Source organism: Poecilia reticulata, chromosome 7 (genome assembly GCF_904066995.2).
Source record: "Poecilia reticulata chromosome 7, P_reticulata-male-v2, whole genome shotgun sequence".
Lineage (NCBI taxonomy): Eukaryota > Metazoa > Chordata > Actinopteri > Cyprinodontiformes > Poeciliidae > Poecilia > Poecilia reticulata.
The window spans coordinates 29,062,659-29,088,004 of record NC_088836.1 but is presented as its reverse complement, the minus strand read 5'-3'; the positions used below and the strand labels follow the sequence as shown (position 1 = coordinate 29,088,004).

General features: G+C 38.2%; 1 protein-coding gene across 1 annotated transcript; it reads right to left on the bottom strand.

The window, feature by feature from the left end:
- Positions 1-1,153: 1,153 nt before the first annotated feature.
- On the bottom strand, positions 1,154-22,290 carry LOC103467840 (uncharacterized). The gene is made up of 13 exons (XM_081608521.1): positions 21,996-22,290; positions 17,997-18,058; positions 16,533-16,748; positions 15,247-15,363; positions 10,642-10,698; positions 10,181-10,282; positions 9,385-9,396; positions 7,758-7,760; positions 5,989-6,075; positions 3,255-3,329; positions 3,037-3,109; positions 2,714-2,809; positions 1,154-1,819 (listed from the first exon to the last, which is right to left on the bottom strand). The coding sequence occupies exons 1-13, from the start codon at positions 22,129-22,131 to the stop codon at positions 1,647-1,649; spliced, it is 1,209 nt and encodes a 402-aa protein (XP_081464647.1). The 5' UTR covers positions 22,132-22,290; the 3' UTR covers positions 1,154-1,646.
- Positions 22,291-25,346: the final 3,056 nt, after the last annotated feature.

Here is a 25,346-nt window from a genome sequence, read left to right as displayed (position 1 = left end):
TCTGCAGCCCACAAAGTCAGGTAGTTAAAATGAGATCAAAGCTGCTCGGAATCTCAGGTTATTGGGTAGAAACGAGGGAAAAAAGTAATAATACAATCTGAAGTTGCTGCAGATTGTATCCGTCCACGAGGTGTTTAAAATAAACTATGTGGATGCATCAAAGTCAAGAAACACTAGAAATCAGTTTTATATAAAAGAAAGTTTAATTCAAAAATATTTTTTTATGATATAAATATGGTGAAAAAAGTATACAATGTTCAGATTACACAAATTAATAAGGCAAACTGCAAAAAAATGGTGTTTCAGTTTTAAAATAAATTAAAATAATGAAAATTAGAACAGTGCTTTTTTGCTTTGTTTTACAAATGTTGACAAGAACTTTAATGTACAGAACATTGAAAAACATTTTTATGAAATCTATTCTAAGTAACAGAGAACAACAATGCCATAAAATGCTAAACATGCAAATTAAAGACTGAAATGCAACACTTTCAATAATCTTGTCTTTGAAAACTTTGTTTCTTTGCAACAATTTGGAAAGATCAGAAAAGTTTCCCCAAAATTGTCCCAAAGAAAATGTATTGTTTATGAAATTATAGTGGTGACTCATAGCAGGGCAGAGTTAGCTTCCTTTCCTCTTTGTACCTGAGGCCAGATTTGTTAGGATTGTTCTTGTGGGATGTTTTTTTATTATATTGTAATAAAAGGCTATATTTTAAAAATAGATTTAGCATAAAGTTTAAAAAAGGTTAAGTATTAAAGTAAGGTCTGACTGAATTTTTTCCACTTTGCCTTTTTTGTGTTTAATTGGTGAAGAAGTTTTCCTTATACCACTTCAAGGTTGTAATGGTGCTCCAAATCTTTTAACAATAATACATTTTTGTTTTTATTAAAAAGTGAAGCAAGTTTAATCCTTGTGACACCAGAAACCAAAGGTTTATTTTTTTACATTATTAATTCCTAACTTAGCAAAATTGTAAAGCTAAAGCTGTAAGTGGATACTATCTTTTGAAAAATGTTCACATACTTTTTAGGAATTTTAATGAGTGTTTCAAATAGCAACAAACTTGTTTAATATACATTTGTAACAGAATTGTGGGTTCATTTTCTCATCATTCATTCTGCAATCACTAATTCCCTGCAAATGTTATCTAAAAAAAAAAATAATAATAATACATATAAAATGTTTTCCTGATCAGATTTTGAACTCAGGACACGCTAAGAAACTAAAACACTGACAGTCTGTCTTGGTGTCTGCAGAGAAAACTAAATTCCAGAACATGGTCAGTAACTAAATGTTTTCCACTCACCTCCAACCTCTCCCAAACTACACTAAATGAAAGCTCTGAGAATCCTGCAGCCTGAACTGATGTGACCCTGTAACACTTTACATCATAAGTAACATTTAGTAACATTCATTAAAACTTTGCAAATTCAAAATATTTCAGCAAATAGCATAATGTACATACGAATAAAGCAGCACTTTCAAATTTGCACTTAACGTTGCAGCATCTGTGTTTCATATTGCCTTCTAGTTGTGTTATTAACTGTTTCCAGGTTATGAGTCTGCTCATATTATATGCAGTACTGTTTGGTCCATGTGTGTGTGTGTGTGTGAATAAGGACAGTTAAATGTGTGTTTTTCCTCAGCGGGAGAACTTTCTGGGCCTGAAAGGAGGAAGGGCGAGCTGATGCGTCGCCGTCCTCTCCTCCTCTATCGGAGCCAGCTCCTCCGCTGAGCCCCACTTCTTCTTGGAGTGAAACAACGACACCAACTTCCTGTTCTTGTTCCTCTCCCTGGCCTGAGCGACCTGAAATTCTGCAACCGAGAAAAGCGAGAGATTGTAGTTGATGGAGATCCACAGTATCAAAACAAAACTAAAATCCACCAGGATTCTGCATGTGACGTTATTGAAATGCTTCATAATGGTTTTTACTGGTTTCACTTTCTGATCTCAATCCAGACATTAATTTCTTCTGCTCAAAGTGTTGGAGGTTATTTTGTAAATTTTCTTAAACAATCCCAAATATATCAACTCAAAATGGCGTCTGCAAAACTGGAAACTTCAAACTGATGGAAACCAGCATTAGATGTTCTCTAAGATATAAGTTTAGATGTTTTCTATTTTAAATTAGTCTCACTTAATTATCTTGTTGTTTCAGGTGAAGTTCAAGATCATTTGTTGACTTCTTATTTAAATAAACTATTTATAAGAAAGAATTTAAACGTCGGGTTACAAATAATCCAGTGAATCCAACACTGAGAAATCAGAGTTAAAACAGTAGATTTTATTTTGCAATCAAAATAAATGTAAACATAAACTACAGAAATGATCTTAAATAACATAATTTAAAATAATACCATCATGTAGACGGGGACCAATTTCTGGTATCAAGACAGAAAATGCCATGGTTTCAAAATCTAAAAAAAATTCTGTCACACTTTTATTAAAATTCCAATTCTTTTTAATAATATTTCCTTACATGTGGACTTATAAGATAGTGATTCCCCTCTCACACTGTGAGCTGGCAAAGGCAAAAAAAATCTCACAAAACCATCAGCTTTGTCTGAAGTTTAAAGAAAAAAAAAAAAAAACTTCTACATTTTAGAAATAAATATTAAGGAAAACCTGAGATGATCTCTAAAAGTCTGAAAACTCAGAGCCGTTTTTAATTCAAAGAGTTCAGCAGGAAAAGGTAACGAAACACTCACGCAGGTCGCAGTCCTCCTGGGAACCTTCAGGGTCTTTGACGTTCAGATAATGGCCGGGAAGTCGGCCGCTGTAGTCTCGGACGTTTTCTTTTGCCCCTGATAACATGAGAAATAAATCCCCAAAACACAGAGAGCGGTCAGGAAAGACAGGCCGCAGATAATCTACTTTACTGACACCTTACACCAATGGCTTATCGCGACAATCTGAGATCTGAAGGTAAACGACACTTCCTGGAACCCGATGCCGAGCAGCTGGTAAGGCAACACTGCCATTGTAGTGAAATGTAAAAAATGCACAATTTAAAGTGTGGTTAAACGTTTACCATAAGTTCCAATGAGTAGATCAAGAATGTGACGATGGCCATGCAACGCTGCAATGTGCAGAGGTGTGTATCCCTGCAGGGGAAGAAAAAAAAAAACTCAAAAATGTTCATAAGGAAGCTTTAAACATGTAAATATAGCAGTTGCATACAAAGAGTTGGTTAAAGTTTTAGTTTTAGAGAGAAATTCTGCTGAAGTAATGGAAGGTTTTAGTACCTACCCCCTTGAGTTTCCCATGTCCAAATGCATCCAATGAAAACATCATGGAAAAAAAAAAGATACAAATTAGGAAAGGTTATGGAAACACCAGATAATGATAAAAACATAATTGCTCAGTAATTCGCTGAAAATTGCACAGCCGTGGACTTGCATGCTGGCAAACAGGCGCTCTGTTTTGGGAGACAATTAACATGACATGACATGATTTATTAGCGGCGTCCTCCTGCGGCCCCACCGCTCTCTGCTGTAATCCATTTGCACAGCTGGATCTTCACAGGGATTTTTAAGGAGCATTACATCACAGAGGGGAGGGGGCAGAGGGGGAGGGGGGCACCGCAGCAACCTTTCAAGTCAAACGGCCTACTGTACTGCACATCCCCGTCACCGCCAGATGAAAGGCTGGTTACTCACATGCTGCAAGAGAGAAGAGCGCCGCAATTAGATCGGTGCACAGAGCGCAAAAATAAACAAACTGTGTGCACATTTTAGATGACAGGCACAAACAGGATGAAGTGAATATTTAAAAATCGTAGATAGCAGAATGAGCTATGGTCAGGTTTTAAACATAAAGGTCTGTGTATTAATTGCTTTAAATCTATATTTCTACAGGGAAAAAAGGTAAAACTGGAACTTAATTTGACCAATTACAATGTGAGGTTGAAAAAAAAGCAAAAAAATGAAAGAGAAATCTCATCTAAGCTTAGGTTATTTAATACTGTGACCTTCCAGGAATTTATGGCTTTATGAGTCTGAATACAACTGGGAAATATACATCTTTTACCATCCTGTTAATTTTTGATGTAATACAGAATATCTCCTTTCTTTTACTTTACTTTGACTTTTTCTTTGGTTTTAATTAGCTCAGATTTGGACATCTGATTTTCTGATATTGAATATGTTACTGCAAGAAAAGTGATCTAGTCAAAACTATAATAAAATTTTTTTATGTTTAATAATTAAGTCACCCTACTGTAGCTCTTTGTTCTTCCAATAAACTATAAAACTAGCAAAGAAAATGTTGTTTTTGTTATGTTGAAATCTTCCACTAACTCAAGTTTACTACCAGTTTAAATTAAATTATGGATTTTATTCATACATGTTTACAAGTTTAGCTTATGCCTTGCCTCGATGAGAAAAAGTTCTAGTGACAAAACACCAGACTTTCACTTATCTTTACCTGTTTCCAGATGATAAAATATTAACTACAACCTTAGAGTGAGCAGGACCAATCAGACCAAGCGTAAAAGAAAACAGCTGTGAGGAGCAGAAGGTAGAGAAACAGTTTAGCCTGGACTTGACTTTCTTATTTGAGGTGGGAAGCAGGAATTAATGTTGTACAGTCTGACCTCAGCAGAACACTCACTATATTGTTCCACTGTTTAAGGAGATCAAGCATGTTTACCAAGGAATCTATTGTGGTTGTGTGACTAAGTGCATGTTTGGAGCCTGAAGGCTGTTGTGCTGTCAGGAAACATCACCCTAATACAGTGAATACAGTGCCTTGCAAAAGTAAACATAATACTCACTTTTTTATATATATCTACGTTACAACCACCGTGTAATTCATTGCTTTTTATGTGATCCATGCAAAATACAAAATAGTTGTGCTACAAAAGGAAAATGATAAATTGTTATTGGAATATTTGAAAAATATGGCGTCCATTGAAATTTTTCATTTTATAACCACATTTTGCTGCATTTGTAGAATCAGAAAGTCTTTTTACTTTAAGTCCACTTTAATCAGCTTGTTTGTCTTGAAAGCCTGGTTCATTTTGGGAGGAGGGAATGTGCAATCGAACCCTAATGCGGACCAAAAGAGTGAACTCTGATCGGCCTAAAAACCTACGTCTTGGTTTAGTTGAAGTGACCTCTGGTGCGGTTCGAATGCATATATGTGAATGCAAGCGGAGAGCTCTCCAAAAACAGGAAACGGACTATAGTACACAATTAACTATTGACTATTACCTTAGAGTTAGAGTCTAACAAATTTACTTACTGGCAGTGGAGGCCTCAATTTCGCTAATCCACAAATGAGCTAAGAGCAGAGCATTTTTTGTGTTTATCGCTTTAGCGTTTTTGCTAACTTTGAAAATGTTTAGCACATTTAGCTTCCTCTAATTCTTTTTTTTTAATCTAAAGAACGAATTTTTTTTCTTTATGTTTTACAAACTTTGGCAATTAGGCAAAGCAGCACCAGAGTTAGCAAGACAAAATGACAACTAAACTGAAACTATGAGTTAAAGGTTTGTTCCAAAGAAACACTTCATGAAGCGCAACCAGGTTGATAGGTGTGTAATAACAAATTTGATCCTTTGGATGACGATACAACACGATCAAATTTAATGCTTTAGCATTAGCTTCCACTAAATAGCTTGTTTGTATAACAATTTAGCGTTAGCAGAACTAATGTTGATAATTTTAGGGTTAGTGCAAGTAGCTTTTTAGATGGCAGAGCCCACCACTGATCAAGGATAGAGGCTGTGAATCAATGTATGCCACACTTTTCAGAAATTTATTTCATGGATAATTTTTCTTCCACTTCGTGATTATGTACTATTTTGCATTGTTCTACCACATAAATTGCAATAAAAGACAAAAATTTGTGATGTATTATGTAGAACATGACTTATTAAGAGTCTGTAAATCTTTGTTTCAAACAAAGCCATTTACTCTAATAGATTTGCTTTAAGTTTAAAGAGATCCATCTAAAACCTCTCTTTAAAAATGTTACTTACAGATCTAGTGTTGACATCTGCTCCAGCGTCAGCCATTAGAACAGCCATGTTCTCGTTGCCATGTTTGGCGGCCCAGTGCAGAGCGGTCTGTTTGCAATAGGGATAAAAAAATAAAAAATAGGTGTTACACATATAACAACGGTTGTAGCCTTTTTACAAGCTGCCATGCCTCTTATTGGCTGTCAGAGGTCAGAGGTCCAGGTGTATGTAGAGAGGGGTCCATGCATGGAGGAGCGGTAAGAAAAGGGGAAGGTTTCCTGCCATCTAACGCAGCCTAATTACAAAACAACACAGCACTGTGCCCACAGTTGGAGGGCCTGGCCGCCTGTCACCACACGGAAAGATTGATGATGTTAGTGTGACCCCGGGGAGGGGAGACCTACCCAGACATCACAGCGCTACCGTCAGCACACGTTGTCGAGGACGGAAACCCGAGCCTCCGTTCGCACAACAGACACACCCACACGGCGGCACACAATGTCGCTCGGATGTGAAAATAAAAACACACATGAACCAATAGGGCAGAGTGAAAACACGAGTTCCACCGTGTCCACCTGCTGGGCCGCAGCTGTGATCCCCTGTGTCTCCTACACACTCAGAGATGTGTAATTATGGGCTATCAACAGGTGAAATCTGTGTAGGTGCAAATGTCAGCTCGGTAACCACATCCATCCCTTCTGCCATCTGACCCTTCACACAGCAAATCAAACAGCAGCCATTTCACAATTGCATATTAACAGTGGCTGGATGGAAAAGCTTTGACCTCTGGTTGTTACTAACTGAGCTTGTGCTGCTGAGGAACAGCTCAACAGTTTATTCATCAAACAAGATGAAAGCAGTAACTTATTTAAAGGGGCAGTGTTAGGTATTTTCCAGACACATAGAGCGAGTTTTATAGCATAATCAAGTAACTATGTTCAGTTGCTATAAAAGAAATTTGAGTATTTTTAATTTAATGCCTTGAAATTGAGTCTTTGTCTCTTTAGCCTAAGATTACAATTTTAAGATTAAAGAAAACATCATTCTGAGGTACGAACCTTCAGGACAATTATAATTTGCTTGTTTTCATAATCCAATGATAATATTGTTATAGACTGTAAAATATATTGTATGATCCCATGCATGTAAAAACTATTCACCCTCTTGATTCATTTGTAAAAGCAATAAAAGTGGTAAAACATCCAGCAGGGTGAGAACTTTTTATAGGCACTGTGTGCAGCTTAATGGGATAAAAACTGAGACCACAGATGTTTTTCTTATTTTACTTTCCTGTGTGGCAAACACAAGCCAAGTAGTGATTCTTTTATTGCTGTCTGAACGAGTCTTTTTCTCTTTACAACCTCTGATCGCAATCATGCACAACAAGCTCATCCAGCAGCCAATAACAGAAACATTAGTTTTCCGTATGGCTCCATCTGAAGCTCAGATTGTGACACAGACGCAGTGTGGTTGGAGTATCTCCTGATCTTTAGCGTCACATCAGAAGACAGATCGTACAAAGTGCTGCTTGACAGGCGGCTGGCTGGGCTTCCCGGTGAGCAGGAATGATGTACGAGGCCCAAAACAGGATGCTTGTTCCCTCGTTTCTGTTCCTGTTCCCCCCATTCCCACTCCCACCCAGCTGTCGGATCACTCAGGGGACAGCACTGAGTCTCCCAACGAAGAAAGTGGTGGCCAAAGAGATCTCATAGCGACAGAAGCACAAAGACCTGTCTGGTCTGGATGTGGAGGAAAGATGGAGAGGATGGATGGGGAAGTGATGTACTTACAAACTGTTTGTGGGAGGAAGTCCGTCACAGCAGGAACGGAGGCATGCGTCACATGGAGGAAGAGAAAAATATGGTGAAACTTTGATGAGAACTAAATTGCAGTTTTGCAAAATACACTCATTTTAGTACAGATGACAAACAACCTCATCCCAGATCAAAAATGTTTTTGTCCAAAAAAAAGTGAGTTTTTCAAAACTGACATTCAGGACTCATCTCCATTTTCTTGGTTATCAAAGGTCACCATACTCTTTCCTTTGTCGATATATTTAGCGACTTCACAGACAAAAAAAAAAATTGATACTTGTCAAAATTGGAATCTGCAAATTGATCGTCTTTTTTTTTCTACAAAATTTATGATTAATCTCAAAAATTTTTAGCATATTTTAAACTTTTGAATCTCAGAAATAACCAAGTTTTTTCTAGAAAATTTCTGAGTTTGGAGCTCAGATATTGCCTGTTTTTTTCCCTAGAAGATTTCTGAGATGAAATACAAAATTCAAGTTTTTTTGGTGGAAATGTACTCCATTTTTTATATCTACAATGGCCCCAGTAACACTGTCATAGATCTGACTGAGCTTTAGAGATTTTACAACGAAGTTTGATCAAAAATCAAACTTCTTACACCCATAGAGTTGGTAGAGTCCCCAGTCCCAGTAGGTGGATCTATAAGTATTGACTCAGGTGAGCTGAATATACATGCATGACAAAAAGTAAAATAAAAACAATATATTCTGCTCTTTCTATTTGACAATTTTGCTACTCCTTCCTATAAAACGTAGCAGTGACAGCATCAGGTCAAATGCTCTGTTTCTTAGTTTTCAGGTTCTGTTCAGGAGAGTTTTGGTGACTGTTTTGATTTTCGGTATCTCCCTGTGTTATCTCCACCTCTGCTGAGCAGTGTCAGGTTGAGGGCTGAAACATCAAAGAGCCCTGAGGGGGACTTAGCACCTTCCCAGGGACACATGCAGCATTGTTCTACAATTAATCCCAGCCTGCTCTATTACTTTCAGATTATCTTTAAATGGGCAAAGTCTTTGTGAGGCATTAAGACTCTCCTTAATCTGCACCCCGCCGCCTCCCCAGCTCCCAACACTTCAATGGCAGCCGAGCTATCTTGTCCATGGCGGAGATGGCAGAGGCTTAGGGCGACTCTTAGAAGGTGGTCTGCCATGGCCACAGGACGGTGTGAGAACTGTGACACGAGGGGAGGGACAACAAACATGAGCTCAAATCTCTTAAGCGCACTGGGAGACAAATAATGGGATTTAGGTTGTCAGGGGGCCACAGGAGCTAAAAAGCTATCTTTCATAATCCTTTTGATAGTGGACCTTTGAAATGCGTGATCTGGATGCTCTGAGGAGAAAGACTGTTGGTGGTGGATAAGTAAAGAACAGGTTTGAGACTGGGGAAAAGTGTTAAAGACAGTAGAAAGTGAACTTGAACAGATGAGGCCTTTTTTTTTTTTTAATTATGGATGGAACTTACCCCCTGAGAGCAGTGGTTATGGTCACAATCAGCAGCCATTATGCGTCGGAATGAGGGAGTGAAAAGCTTCAGGTTAAACAAGAATCCAGAACGGAGGTGATAATAACTCTGCAGCAGGCTAAAGATCCCTCAATATACTCACAGAGGTGAAGTCCTGGTTTCAAGAAACAAAACAAACAAAAAAACACAACCATGAATTAATCAAATCCCACATATTTACTAATTTCATTTTTGAACAGATGTATATACTTATTTCATCCCATCTGCATTTCTCACATTTGCAATTTTATCTGTTTCATGCCCAATTTGTTCAGGCAGGAAAAAGAGTCATCTGCCAGTTTATTGGGACATTTTGTGCCGACTTTAATAAGCAATGACCTAAAGACACTCAATGAACTGAACTTAGTTACTTAATTCATTTAATCACTCAAAAACCAGAAAAACCACATAAATCAAATATATTAAACCTTTATGTACTGAAACTTCAGAACAACGCAAATCTATAAATGTAAATCTACAAGGTAAAGTAGATGCGTTACACTTTCAGTCAGAAAAGGTTCACATAAGCAAGAATATCAGAAAGTAGAAATTCCAAATTTAATGTTGCATAGAATACACAGTTAGGCTGGTATGTGATTAAAATGCACTAATCAGTCCCTCCTGTTATTGCAAATTCACTTATCAGTCACAAATAAATTTTGCACAAACTTGCAATTTTCACCAGTCATTGTAACTTTTCTGCAAATCTGGCCTGTCACCTCAATGTTTTCTATACAGCCTTCTTGTCAGACCAATCGCTGCAGCTTGTCGTGTATCACAAAATTTGTTACCTTGCCACGCCTACTTGTTACACTTATACTTCCAAAACAAAGAATCCCAGTTTTATTTCTTTGATTTATTGCATGCTCTTTCGAAGCCAGGCCATGAGGAGGTGCTACCTTTTTATTTGCCAGTGAGGGTTCCTGCATGAGCAGCTGCGACAGGTCAGGCACTCGAGCGCTGGCAGCGTGGTAGATCCACTCTTTCTCTGTAGGATCCAGCTGGAACACAAACACACATCCTGTTGGGGACTCTTTTTGACAATGCTGAGACCACAAACCTCTAATCCATTTCCTACATGAGGCAGAGCCGACTGACACATAGCGGGAGACACCCACGATCACGCTCCACTGAGTTCAAAAGTTTTACTCCTCGTATTTGTTTAACGGGGACCAACACCACCGGCAAGGTGGACTTTATTTGCAAGAGGCAAACCTTAAAAAGGTCATTCTGAATGTTCCGAATGTAGACAAAAGTAGAGCAACTTTGACTTTGTGAACTGTACTGTTAATATGTTTTACCTCCTTGGTAAATATTAAGCAAAGGGAAGAATGTTGGAAAAGGCATTACAGGGACTTACGGCGACAGAAGCAGAGCCCAGGCTGCCTGTGGACTCCTCGTCATGCTCCGACTCCGACTGAAAGCACAAACCAGAGCATTACCCATCTGTGACAAAAAAAAGCTGATCTCTGACACAGCTCAACTGTCCTGGGCCAGACACACACACACGCACGCACACACACTGGTCACACTGCTGTGATGTTTTCCAGTTGATGTGATGCGACCAGAGGGGTGTCAGACAGATAGGGAGGTAATGAGAAAGCGAGACAGAGGTGAAGCTTTCACACGTAGATGGTAATAAATAACAACCCGATTAATAATTAACAAGAAAAAAAGAAGGCAAAAAGGTTTTTTTCACCCATTTAGAGCTCAAGAGAAAACGCCAGCCGTTTATAAAACTGTCATTAGGCTGATTTATGGGAAATAGGAATTTTCTCCTTCTCTTCTCGACTCTTGAGGAACTCGCAAATTGTTCTCAGATCACACAGACGCATGACGGTAAAACAGTGAGTCCTTTAATGTCTGCCACCCCAACTGCCACATGTCAGCATTCTGAACACGAAAAGTGGAGGCTCGGTATTTATCCAGCCTATTCCAGTCTGACAAGTACTTTTTTTTCATCCCTTCTGGTAGAGACCAGTAATAACAGGCAGAAGAAACAAAATAACACTGGTAGTCATGAAAGGATGGAAAGAGAGAGAGGGCTCAAATGTTCTCACAGCATTTTCCCATTTTATTAAAACCGCAACAGCTTCTGGCCTAAAACGAGAAATTTTGTCATCAGCTATTAAGAATAGCTTCTGCTCCTATTTGATATAGGTTGTCAAAACTAAAACAATCCATCATACTTTTTCAAGGCTTAATGTAAAATATGTAGGTGATTTCTTGACACCAATTGTGTTCATAAAAAACTTTAGCTAAAACGGGGAGCATTATGCATTTTCTGGCACATAGTGCCATTTCCTAACATAATCAAGTTACTATTTAACCTTATGGTAATGCTACATATATAAAATGTGACTTAAAAGTAAATTTGATGTTGCAATTTGACCTCTTTTTCAACACTCCCCCTCCAGCGCAATGTTTCTCCGTTATGCTGTTTACAACTTTTCTTAGGAGCACTGGACTGAGAAGTACTTTCTATGATAAGCTAATTAGACTCGCGTTTCCACCAAGCGTTTGCTAATTGCTGCTGCCGCTAGCTTAAAGCAGGGGTGCCCAAAGTCGGTCCTGGAGGGCCGGCATCCTGCAGGTTTTAGTTCTCTCCCTGGTTTAACGCACCTGGATCAAATGATGGCTCCTTTGAGGCCTAAGAGGAACATTGACAAGCTGAAAAGGTTGTTATACCACCAGGGAGAGAACTAAAACATGCAGGGGTGTCCAGAGGACCGACTTTGGACATACCTGCCTTAAAGGAACAGAGTGCGTGCGTGCGTGCGTGTGTCTGTGTGCGTGTGTGTGGGGCGGGACGAAGGCGGCAACAGTCCAGGTATGTTCTTGTAATTTAGTCATTTATTTCAGACAAACCTTTCACCGGCAGTGTAGAACAAACACAAAGTACATAATACATTTCTTGAAGACACATCACATCGGTGATTATGAGTCTGAAAAGGAGTATGAAGAAGTATAACTTATATAATCATACCCCTTTTAACTTGTAATTTAGTAATTTATTTCAGACAAACCTTTCACCGGCAGTGTAGAACAACTTGATGAGAGAGTGACACTATAACATGATATAAAGCTCAAAAAAGTTGATTTTGCATAATATTCTCACTTCAAAATATAAAAAAAGTATACACAATAAATAATTGGTATTTTTTCAAATAAGTTTAAATGTTTAAAATAAAAAAATGCATAAAAGTGGCGTTCAAAATTGCTGTGATGTAAGTTATGCATGTTTTGTAATTACACATTTAAAATGTTACCAGTGTTTGTAGAACAAATCATTTTATATAAATAGTGCATGACCACAGAAATCTCTAACTCCATTTAAAACATCTAATGATATATTTTCATTAGTAAATTTGAATCGTGTTGTATTCCTGCTGATGTATATAACTTATATAATATAAGTGACCTCAGTCTAAGCAGAGCTGAAGCCTGAGGACAGCAGGTCCTAAAGCAGTTACAGTGGTGAGTCATACTCTTCATAAACACACTTAATCCAGTTTAAGAGTCCAGCATGTTTAATGTTTCCACTGTGAAGGTCATGAGAGCCACATGCTATTTTTCTGTGGGTCAATTCTCTTTGCAGTAATGAGCACAAATGGCTATTATCATTCTAACGCGCTCCACCAACGCTGCTGCTTAGCATAACAACAGGCTGCTTCATTTAAATTCAGTTTTTATCCACACTTAGTCTCCTCACTTTCTGCTACAACATCCTGGAGTATAATGATCTGGGTAATTTACTTGGCACCACCTGGTGGATAAAACAAGGAATCACTCAGGGCTGTGAAGGTTTTTCTTGTCTCTAATATGTTTAGATTGATGCCAGAAGCTACCAATGGATTACATTTTTGACTAGCGAAGTTAAGTTAATAATAGAAGCACTATAAAATGGAATCACTCCTCTAGGATGTACCACCCTCTTTGTTGCTTTTAAAAATCAATCAACAAAATATTGATTTTAGAGAATCCTTGAATGTCAAAGTAAAAATTGATTTCTATAAAATAATACATCCATCCATTTTCTTTCACCCTTGTCCCTCAGTGGGGTCGGGAGGGTTGCTGGTGCCCATCTCCAGCTAACGTTCTGGGCGAGAGGCGGGGGTCACCCTGGACAGGTCACCAGTCTGTCGCAGGGCAACACAGAGACACACAGGACACACAACCATGCACACACACACTCACACCTAGGGGCAATTTGGAGAGGCCAATTAACCTGACAGTCATGTTTTTGGACTGTGGGAGGAAACCGGAGTACCCGGAGAAAACCCACGCATGCACAGGGAGAACATGCAAACTCCATGCAGAAAGACCAGGGCCGGGAATCGAACCCAGAACCTTCGTGCTGCAAGGCAACAGCTCTACCAACTGCGCCACTGTGCAGCCTTAAAATAATATAATTACATACAAATATACAACATTAAGTACGTTATTGCATAAATATTAGTAGCAGATGCAACTTTAGTTGCAAGCTCAGGCTTGCACTTCTGGACATTCAAGTCCAGCCACAAATTATCAATCAAAATGATGTCTGTGCTTTGACTGGGCCACTCTAGACTATTCATCCTGTTCTCTTCAAACCATTCTGGGTAGCTTTAGCTGGATGCATCAAGTCATTGTCTTGCTTCTCCGAAGCTGAGAAGCTGTGCAAATGGAAACAAATTGTCCTCCAGGATTTCCTATAAATTGCTAAATCCATTGTATTTCCTGCCTTTCACTCATTGTGAAACTACTAGCACCAATTTTCTGGACCTCTGACGAATTAGGTTAGTCAATTTAAAGGGGGTTAATATTTTATGTTAATTAATTATTTGATTGAATTAGTTTGTGGAATACAGCTTTCAATTTGACAGTAATTTTTTTAATATAATTTTATTTGCCAAAAAAGCCAAATTTTGCTAATCATGATTAATTTGAGTAGAAGGGAAAACCATCCAAAGGGACGAGTAATTTTTAAAGTCACTGTATCCTTGGTTCCACCAACACCAAAGCAGTCTAGCTGTTAGCTGTTTGGACTTGTGCACTGCAGTACAGAAATTTGAGAAAGATGATGTCAGCTCATAATACTTCCAAGAAATGATGTAATGTTCTTTTCAGATCATTTGTTCTGAGTTCTAAAAGGTCCCGACCCAGAATGGGGTTGAAGTTAGCCACCAATACCCCGATCCACCTTGGCAAGTAGTCATAAAGCCATAATCACTCTGAACTTTATAGGGTAGTACAGGCATGTGCAACAAATGTGATGTATACAAAGCACTACATTTCTCCTGTAGGAGAAATCCCACACATTTTGCGGAGATGAGGGCTCCATGTCGTAGGCCATACCCCTTTTGTTCTTTATAGTGTGAAAGCGCAAAAGATTTGTGGTCAAAGTAACTTAATGGTGAGGTTCATAGTTGCAGCTAGCTGTATTATGTCAGTTAGAAACATAATCTGAAAGTGTGCTTGTATTGTACATGGAGGTAAAGCTGGACTCTCAGTCTGGTACAAGCTCCAGTTTCTCTGAAGAGAACCATACCCGATGAATTCTGCTTGTGCCTACTCAGCCACCAGAGGATCTATTTGGGGTTTCTGTTAGGGATAAAACCATAAAGCTTGAACTTAAAAGAACTGACAGAAAGACATCACCGGCAGTGAAGCCTGGGGCTTTTTGAACCCAGGATGGGAAACCTCACCAGGCTCAGACAGATTGATAGCACTTTCTGGATACTTTAATGACTGCACTTGAAGCAATACCAATCCTATTTTTATGCCCTGGTGTATCATGTTCCCCCATTACTGCCTGATCCTAAAATGCACAATAGTGTTGGGATCAAAAGCTTTTGCTAAGCTAAAACAGGCCAGATTTTAACCACACATCGGCATGTTTTTCACAGAGCGAATAACCATGTAAAAGTCGACTTTTGTGGGTGTTTTTGGCATCTGGAGGGTTAGAACACCATTTACTTTTTACCTTTGATGTTGAATCTCTGTCCAGCTCATCCTCCCCGTTATTTAGTGCTGAGGGATCGTTGATGTGGGCAGCAGAAGGTGGGTGTGAAGAGTGATGAACACTGTCTGTTCCAGCCTGCTGTTCCCACGTTAGAGCACAGAACATTCAGAGTAAACAATGACCCAATGCAAGATACAAAGCAGCAGAATCTGCAGAGGCAACCTTTAGCATTACGGCTTTAGCTATAATACTCAACTGGAGGAAAAACCAATTATTAGAAAATGTTTGGGGTTTATTTCAAATGCAATGAATATGGAAAAGAAAAATAAGGGGAAAAGGAGAAAGAAGAGAGGTGGGGCAAAAGTTAAAAAGGAAGAAAAAAAAGATAAGAATAGATGAGAGAATAAGGATGAAGAGAGTTAAAGAAAACACCCTATGTGTCTGCTTCTTCACTTACAGAAAGAGGAAGGAAAAAAAACAAAAACCACCGAAGGAACAATACACTCCTGCTCCACCGGTCTCCTACCCCCAATTTCAACCAAATATCAGATATGTATTTGAGCTTGTGTGCAGAATGCTGAACCTTTCTGGAGTGTAGAGAAGCTCTAATGCATTATTTTTTTGTACTTTACTGATTTCATCCAAAGAAATGCATGTCTAAATGCCTAGAATAGATGACATTCATGCAGTTTAAAAGCGTGGTTGGCTCCGTTCCGCTGTGTGACGACAGTGTTCACTCAGTTGGATCAACGTCATCATTTTCATTTGCTCTTTCTTTAATGTGAAACTGGGTGTGGCCAGCAGATGTTTGCTTTAGTACTGGTTTTGAACCATCATGTGAAGACACTTTGCCGGCAGCACGCTGGTGGTTTGATCTTCCAAATTTATGATGGCAGTTTGTTGGTACTCCAGAAATAATATGCAAAATACTTTCAGGGAACAACTGTGAATGAAACCTTGTTGAACAAATCTGGTCTTTATGTTAAGGCCTACAATCTTTGACCCTGTCTCTTCTTTGGGAGGCTAAGTTGGGTTCACCACAGCAAACTAGCTTTTCATTTTTCTCTGTCAGTGGTTGTCAATGCAAACATTCATTCATTAGGCTGACACAGGCTGGAAAGGAAAGGCTGAATGCACCAACAATGTGGGCTTTGTTCACAATAAATGCATAAAGAAGACACATGCAGAGCTGCACCAATGGCAGATTTAAAGCACATTTCAGAACCGAGTATTGCTCCTGCATCGTAGGAACACCTCATTAATTTTATTTTTGAACATTTTAATTTAAACAATAGCCTACAGCTCACCTCTTCATCAGGTTCTCCACATGACATTGGCTCATCCTGCTCTTCTTTCTTGGAAGGAGATGATGTCAGGATGTCCGTCGCCTCCCACTGCGCAGCGGCTGTGACTCTGGCCAGGCTCTGATTTCTCTGAGCGTTTCCGTCTGTCTCATGAAGTCTGGTGTCTCGCTCCTGCAGCAAGTTTCTGTACTTCTTCTTTAGAATGAGATATTTCTCTCCCTGAAGGTTAAACAGTGCAACAAGCCTTTAAAAGGATTATGAAAAGCCTTGTCTGCTAGAGGCTCTGTCTGTTGTGGCAAAGACACAATGAATTGTGACTGATGTAATGCAAAAATTACACAGCAAAAGCCAATTGTAATATTTGACAATTGTGTTCAAATTGAAGAAAACATGCTTCATGTATAAACAAATCAGACATTTCCATTTGGCACTGCAGTGACCCAACATCAGCTTTAAAAAATAAAGGATTCAGACAACTAAAGGTTCGTTTGGAACAAACATGAGAGACTAGAGTCGCATGATACTGTAAATTTGTTAAGTTGCAATAACAATATCTGTTGCAATTTAACCACATTTTCCTCATTTTTTCTTTAATCTTGCTCCTTGTGAGGTTTGTGATCTCTGTAAACAAAATCAATCTCAACTGTAAGGCTGAAAAATATTGGAAAAATATTTACTTGCAGTACTAAACACTAAACATGCTAAACACCCTACTAGCTTCTGTGAAAAGCATTTAGTCCCTTTTTCTGCTGATGTCAACAACGTTCTCCACATATATGATGACACCTGAAGAGAAAATAAAGTTATGGCCTAATGTGACACATTTCTGATGTTTAGAAATTCTGCTTTATAGGTCTAAGTTATATTATACATATAGGTCTAGTTTAACCAACCACTTGCACCTAAACGTTGACCTGAACAAGTAAATTGTGCCACTTGCTGTTTTACTTATTAGCTTTTTGTATGTTGTCTTTTGGGAATGTAAATGTTTAAACCATCTGTTTAAATTAAAATGAAACTAGTTAGATATTGCCAGGTATGAAACAAACCTATGGTTATAGATTTATGTGTATCTAAGGCTCTGTTATTCACCATTCCAGAGACAAAAATAAAACTAGTAATAAATAAGAATCAAAATCAATAGAATAAAACAAATAAAAGTAAACACTTAAAAATAAAAATGGTTTATGATCAAGCATACATATAATAACAAATCCTTGTTAGTCTCATAGACCAGCACATAAAATCATCATTATAGGAACACATTACCTAAAAAGTAGTCTTTCTACGCATATAAAATGTAGCTGCAGTCTCCAGAGGAAACACTGAGGGTACAACTGATCCTAAAACTAAATCCTCTAACTCCTCGGTTGTTGCCAGTTCTGAGTCAGCATTCCTCACAAATCTAATGGGGAACTTTTTCCTAAACAGTTTGTTTTTCCACAAAAGGTAAAAATATTCACTTACATTCTCTGACTTCACCACAGCGATTTGGTCGATGATGAGCTTGAATTCCTCTCTGTATTTAGCTGCAGAAAAAATATGAGAGGTCAAAAAGTTTGAACCTGCACTGATGGCTGAACCATACCGCACACACAGTTTCATGAGAAAGTATTCCCATTTACTATTTTTACATTTTGTCACAAACTGCAATGCAAGTTATTTGTTTTTTTGGGTTGTTGGTTTTTTTTTAAACAAAGCAGTGCTTAATTATGAGATAGAAAGAAAATATGTGGTTTTAAAACTTTCACAATTAAAAATTTGAAAAAGTGTGGCACACAGTTGTTTTTGATAGAAATTATACACAGCAGATGTGGTCTTTGGACCATTGTTACACTAAGATGCTAAATGCATGAAACCAGACTAAACCAGGTCTTTTCAAAGTGTGGTATTTGTTCATCTTCCTATCATGTCAGACTGGCTTTCATATCCCAAAGCATAATGGGGGCCATGCTTTGGGATGATAGGGAATCTTAAATTCATTCAAAAGTAAGGCTTTAAAAAGTGTTGAGTTATTTTTTTAAAAAAGTAAGTTGGCCTTAAAGACGTTTATCACAGATGGTAAATTTTGCCATGGCAGGACTATTTAATTGCATGTTTTCTTGGGACATTTCTGCCAGGCAAAAGTTGAAGTTGCACTCAGACATCTTCGTTGCATTCGTTGAGGCGATTGAAGCTGAAGCTAACTGGCTGCTAATCAAACTCTTGGATAAATTTTTATCCCTAAAAATTTATGGACACAGTTTTAAAGAGGATACATTTATGGATACCGTAAATTTATTGCCAGTTGGCTGAATGATGTTTGTTTTCGAAACTGGCTCACTTTTGTTGCTAACCCCATATTAGAGTAGGAGCATTTGTGCAAAGAAACATTTAAACTTGGCACTATGGGGTTAATGCTGCAGAAAGCCAAATGTAGTGTATTATAGTAGGACTACACAACCATCCCCTATATTTTGTAGGATTTTTAGTCTTAAATTTCATTCAGGGTGGCATTATAAAGGTCTTAACAAGTCTTCAATTTGACTTGCTGAAACCTGCAGATACCCTGGGTGTGTTCCTTTGGTCTTCATAGTGCTGTTTGTTCCATAAGGTTCTCTAAGAAACATCCAGCTGTAATTATAATGACTAAGAAATATATTACACACATGTTTATTACTAATATTACTAACACTTGTTTTCATGCAGGAGTGTCAGAGAAAACATGGTGTGACGTTTTTTTCCCAAAACAAAGTTTGCAAAGAAACTGTATATCATCTGCCTGTGTGGGTTCACATACCCTTCATCTAAACAGAGTGGAAGTATCTCCCCGCTCAACATAAACAATGGTGCAGTCTGTGTGCAGCCCGGTGGCAAAAACCTGAGTCATTTCGAAAGCCTCAGCTTATCTGTACTGTGGGATAGAGCCCATCAGTCGAAGCTTTTTGTTTACCTCTCAGAGCAGATATGTCTGACTTATGCAGGATGTGTGACTAAGAACACTTTGCAAACATAGGTATTCCCTACATGCCTGTGGTAAACCGGGGCTTCCATCTTGGGACATGTGAAGCATTTCCTTTTCTTGATGGGAGCTATGCAACGAGACAGTTGGGCAGCTCGCACAACAGGAAATCCAGAGGAAGCAGCTGTTTACATCTGTCCTAACAAAAGAACCTCCTGCCCAGCGCAGTAACACAGTACACAAACTAGTTATTTATTAGCCAAAGGTCTCCACAAACAATCCAACAACCCCCTCCTTCACATATTTTCCAAACCATGTCCCAGTTTTAGCAAGCTGATGAAAAAGCGCCCACATTAAAGGGTCTATATCCAGTCATGCATGCATGGACTTAATTATGATTAAAACACTATCATTACAATTACAACATGAAATGCTGCAGCCACATGCTACGACAGACTTAAAATGTGTGGGAAGCACTTTTTCTAATTGGACAGCCATGTCAGATGGCAGCGCTCAAAACCTCTGTCAACAACTGCACTGCTGACACGGCATCTGGACTGTACATGCTGCCGACACAAGGTCACTTTAGATAATCATTTAAGGGGGTTAAAACACAGCATGTCTTCATTTCAGCCTGTGTGCCTAGGCACTGCAGAATCGGAGCTAAGCGCCATGTGTCTGGTTTTGGTTGATAAAGCACTACATCCTGGACCATCTGTTTTATCCAATTCACTCTTGGACAAAGAAAAGAATCCTTCAATTCTAGGTTTAACCTGCCAGAGTGAAATAAAACATATTAAATCATTACAGAATCATCTTTAGCAGCCATAATCTTCAGCAGTTGTGCTCTGTGTAAACGTACGAGTCTCACGTTGCAGAGGAATTTTGACCCTCTCTCCCCTGTCGCTTCAGTTCACTGAAGGTTTGCGGGCATTTATTTTAGCACTTTTTCTTTAAGGTCACACTACAGAATTTCACACAGTTTAAGGTCTGGACTTTGGGCATGACAACACTTTGGTTCCTCATTTTTTCATCTTTTTAAGTCATTCTATAGTAGATTTAGCTGGTGGACTGATTTTCTTAAATTTGACTGGAATTACTTTCTAGGACTGAGCAACTCATAGTGACAGCATGTTGGAGTAGCTCTGTGACATTAATTCTGATTTAATCTTTCTGCAGACTTTTGATAATTTTTCTTTTTGGTTGAGGCATTACATGTTTGGATAGTTACTCCTTCTGTCTTTAGATGCTGTGCAGCTGGAAGGATTTTTGCTTGTTCTCTTCTACTTTTGGACAGTTTTTATTATTTTGTACTCCTTCCAAACAAGCATCTTCAGTATTTTTCTAAGTGTCCTGCCACAATTAGAGAAAAAAGCTAACACGCCTTTTTATACAGTTATTACAAATACTTGTTTCAGTTTTATGTCATATGTACAAACTTGTACCTTAGTGGACATGTCACAATCTTTGGTTGTTTTGGTTTTGATCATTATCTTGTTGTTTGTTATGTTCAATGGGTCCTGCTGTTTTCACTTCTTTTCTATGAGTTCATTATTGTTAGCAAAGTGTTGCCATATTAGTTGATTCCTTTAGTGTTTAGTTTCTCACTTTGTGTTTGGATTTTGTTTTTTGTGAATTTAGTCTTACTGGTATGATCATTCCAACATTTCAGTCTCTTGATATGTAAAACAGCTGTGCATCCTGTCCTCATACTTCCCAGTGAAGTGTAACTTTATGCTACCCCATCAGATAAAATCCCAACAAAGCACATTGAGCTTTACTGATATACCTGTGACAATATGGGAAAAAGCTCAAGCAATGTGAATACACTTCCCCTGTCTTTTGTCAGTATGGCCATTACACTGGCTCCCACAACTGCAGTCATACCAGACCCTGGAAACTTTTTTTCTAGCTGGGAAAATTATGCTATTACTTAAACTGTTTCTGTTTGTGGGGGAAAAAGTCCAAAGAGTTACTCAATGCCCATTAGTCATTTGAGTCCAAAAATGAGAAGAACTGCAGTGCTAGCAACGACTCAGGACGATCTTGCATAATCCTAAGATATGTGCGTGGACAAAAACAGAGATTTTATCAGTGCTGTTTGTAATGATCTCAGAGCTGCTCCTGGGAGGGACTGGGGGGCGGGAGGGGGTTCATGTGACACTGCATTTTGCTCCTCAATGTTGTAACCAACGAGCTCGTGGAAGGAAATGACACAATTTCTGCTGAAAGGAGTTGGGGGAGTGAATGGGTGCTTTTTAATGCTAACCAGATGTTGGTTTTACAGACAGAAACAGCGCAAAGATCGTAACAAGGCTGCCTATTACAGATAAATGTGATAGTCTATCAAAAATGCTTCCAGATATAAACTGAACCTGAGCAGGCAGACAGACAGACAGACAGACAGACAGACGCGCGCGGGCGGACTATTCTTTCATCCTCCACCGACAAGCCGCGCGACCGCATCACGCCGTGTAATCACCCCGGTGGTCTCAGCTTAGTAATGTTATATTCAGTCTACTTACCGCGTAACTGCGGGTCACTGTGGCCGATGAAGGGCTTAAACGTCTTCAGCATATCTGCATTTTTCACTCTGCCGGAGTTCCCACCGGCAGAGAAGAAATAATTTAACAGCGACTCCTCAGTCACATCACCCATCATCTCACAGCCCCTTGTTCCTTTTCCCGCGGATATTCTTTGTCTTTTAGAGCGTTTGCTACTCTGCCATAACGTTCTCTGTTGGGCTAATTAGCTCTACTACATGTCTAAAGTTCACTCCACCCAGACGAGCTGACCGCTGCTGCGCCTCCTTCTGTTTAACCCTTTAAGTACACCCCCTTTATGGGCGTTTAAGTATCCCCCACATGTAAATGTAATCAAAACATGAATGTGTGTCAGTTATTGATGTCAAAAACTGAAACTCACACGTATGCATTCATTCAAACATTTCTTATTGAAATTAATCTTTTTTGTTGTTGTTGTTTGTATGCTGTTCAGTTGGTTTCCCTCAAAAAGAGATTTTATCTCAAGGGACTTCCTGGTAAAATTATGGTTGAATTATTAAAAAGCATAGCTTCATTCTTTACATAGATTATTTCAAGCCTTTGTTTCTGCTGATGTTATTGATCATGGTTTACATTAAATAAAATCCAATCCCCTGTTTGTCTTCAAAAGAAATTTAAATCTTACAGAAGATTAATTTAAAGTGTTAGCCAGCTGAAAAATATATTCATGTACCATGCTGTAGGAAAAAGTGACGTAAGTTGAGCCACCCTTGTTGCTAGGAAACATTAGAAAATATTGTCATCATTCCATGGAGTCCGTAAAAAAAAAAAAACACGAGTAAAGTGGTTAGACCTTTATTTCTAAAAAAAAAAAAAAAAACATTTCTGACTCTTGAAATAGAATTTAGTCTGTCATATGTTTTATGTGAGTTGTGTTTTGACTATAATAGATATTTTAAATTACTTTTATATTGTACTTATTTTACCTATGAGCTACCACATGAGGTCAATAGCCCAGAATAAAAGCGTATTTTTAGCTGTCATCACAAATAATACCCTTGGTTCATATTGATTAATGATGTCTCTCACCTTTCTCATAGCTATGACTTAATGGTTCTCCTTTAGATTTAGATCAGAAAGGTCACTGGCCATTAAATCAGTGATCTTGTGGAAGCTGCCACAATATGATTATTAAACAATCTGTCAGTACATATGGAAGTTTATGAGGGTCTGGTGGAAAATTAAATCAACATCTCCATAAACTTTGTGAAGGGTTTTGCTAGTGCCCCTTTTTCCCTACCAAATTTTTCTTTCCACTCAACTTTCTTTTAACATGCTTGAATGGAACACACTGTGAATAATCACTTTCTTTTTGTGTTTTAACTTCCTTGTCAAAAATCTTTAATAATAATAAACACATTTTCCTAAATTTTAGTCTAAATATTCTTTATCAAATGCAAAGACAGTCCAGCCTCTAACATACCCTGTGCTTTCACAGTCAGGTCTTCGAAATACTTAAAGGAAATGATTTTGTATTGGCTTATTTAAAAAAACTACATGTATATGTTCAGCCATTTTGCATGTGTTTGATTTAATTTCCTGTATTTTGATCCCCTCTGGCCCTTCATTGAAGTCGACCATCCTTCCAGGTTTGCGCACACTGGAATTCACTTCCTTTTAAAAAGGAAATAATTTTGTTGCTGAGATGACTGGGAGCTGAATAGAAGGGAAAATGAAGATGGACTCAGATGATAAAATGTGCATGACTAAATTTGAATAATTTTTTAAATATAATTTACTGGTACTGTTCAGCACCAAGTCTTGCACCTTTTTCACATTTTGTCTCGTTACAACCACAAATTTTCATGTATTCATTTCGGATTAGGGGTGTAAAGTAGTTCAATGTTGTTAAGTTGAGAGGAAATTAATTAATACACGCACATTCCCACTTTTTATATTTGGTTACTTCAGATACAACTGGTGGCATCTGGATTTTCATCGATGGGTATCAGAGAAAAGAGAAACAATAAATAAGCATACCACATTTATTTTAATAAAACTAAACCCAAACCATTGTTTTCTCTGATTATACTGCAGGTATGTTGCATTTGGGTCACTGTTTTGAAACCACTGGCTACCCCCTCCACTGTGCACACCACTGATAAATCAGGACATCCACTCAACTCAGGTATTAAGCACAGAACACATTGTCAGATTAATTGAGCGATTGCAGTGTAAATATTAAATGTACCGGACTTACACGTTAATCCCTCTGTCCTCCTCTTGTATTACTCCTCTTCCAATGAGGCTCCATTTAATTTAGAAAAGACAGATTTATGTTTCATGTTCCAGACTGCTGCCCTAAAAATACAATATTGTAATTACAGTAAGCTTCTTATACACTAATACAATTACTGAGGTGAGGAGTTTACACTGTTGTGTGAAGGTAAGGCCTTATGCTCTTTTGATTTTCAGAAACACAAGTTTTCTAGGGATAAAGACAATTGATCCTCAAGCATATGTCACATCTTTGAGGGATGAATTCATGTTTCCAGCAGCAGCTGGTAATACATTCATCAGCTTGGTGCTGTTGGGGGACTGTGGGGTCAACACTGAAGCACTGAAAATCCTTTATTTTAACAACACCCTAATGTAAAATATTGATCAAAAGTAAAACTCTTGCACTGTTAAACAGAAACTACACCCAAAGCATCAAAAAGGAAGTTGCTGCTTTCGCAAATGTAGGAATTTAATTTTGAAATGACTAAACTACATACAAAAACGACATAATTAAAGCATCTTGATAGATTGAAATTGAATTGTAGACCCAATTGGGCTTGATGTTCAGCTTTAATGTGCAGTGTTTAATGTACAATAGTAAAAGAAAAAAAAACTAAGCCTCACAATAACAAGCATCCCTTTAACAAGGCTGCAGACAAACTGGGTTTGCCTTATTTAGACAGTTAGATGAGCTGCCATGTTTAGTTAAACCCAAAACACTTTCATATTGAATACATTTGAATATTTGTTGCAATAAGGCTTGTTTGTCAGATTACAAGTACATTTTTAGGATAACAGCCTTCAAGAAGGCATTCAAATTCTGTTTATCAAGTCTCTACACTTATGTATGTTTTTTCATTGGTCTGATGCAATATTCTAGTCTTAAAAGTCATATTTTCATCATCTGAAAGCAGAAAATCATTATAATTAAGAGAAATAAATGCTTCAGTTTGTATGCTACTTAGCTGTTTTACTGAGTGAATAGATTTACTTTTAAATGAACAACTCATTCATATTCTAAGCTAGTGGAGATAAAACAGGTGGTGGTGGAGAATTGACCTCACTCAGCGTTCTTTACCTCTGCAACTTGTA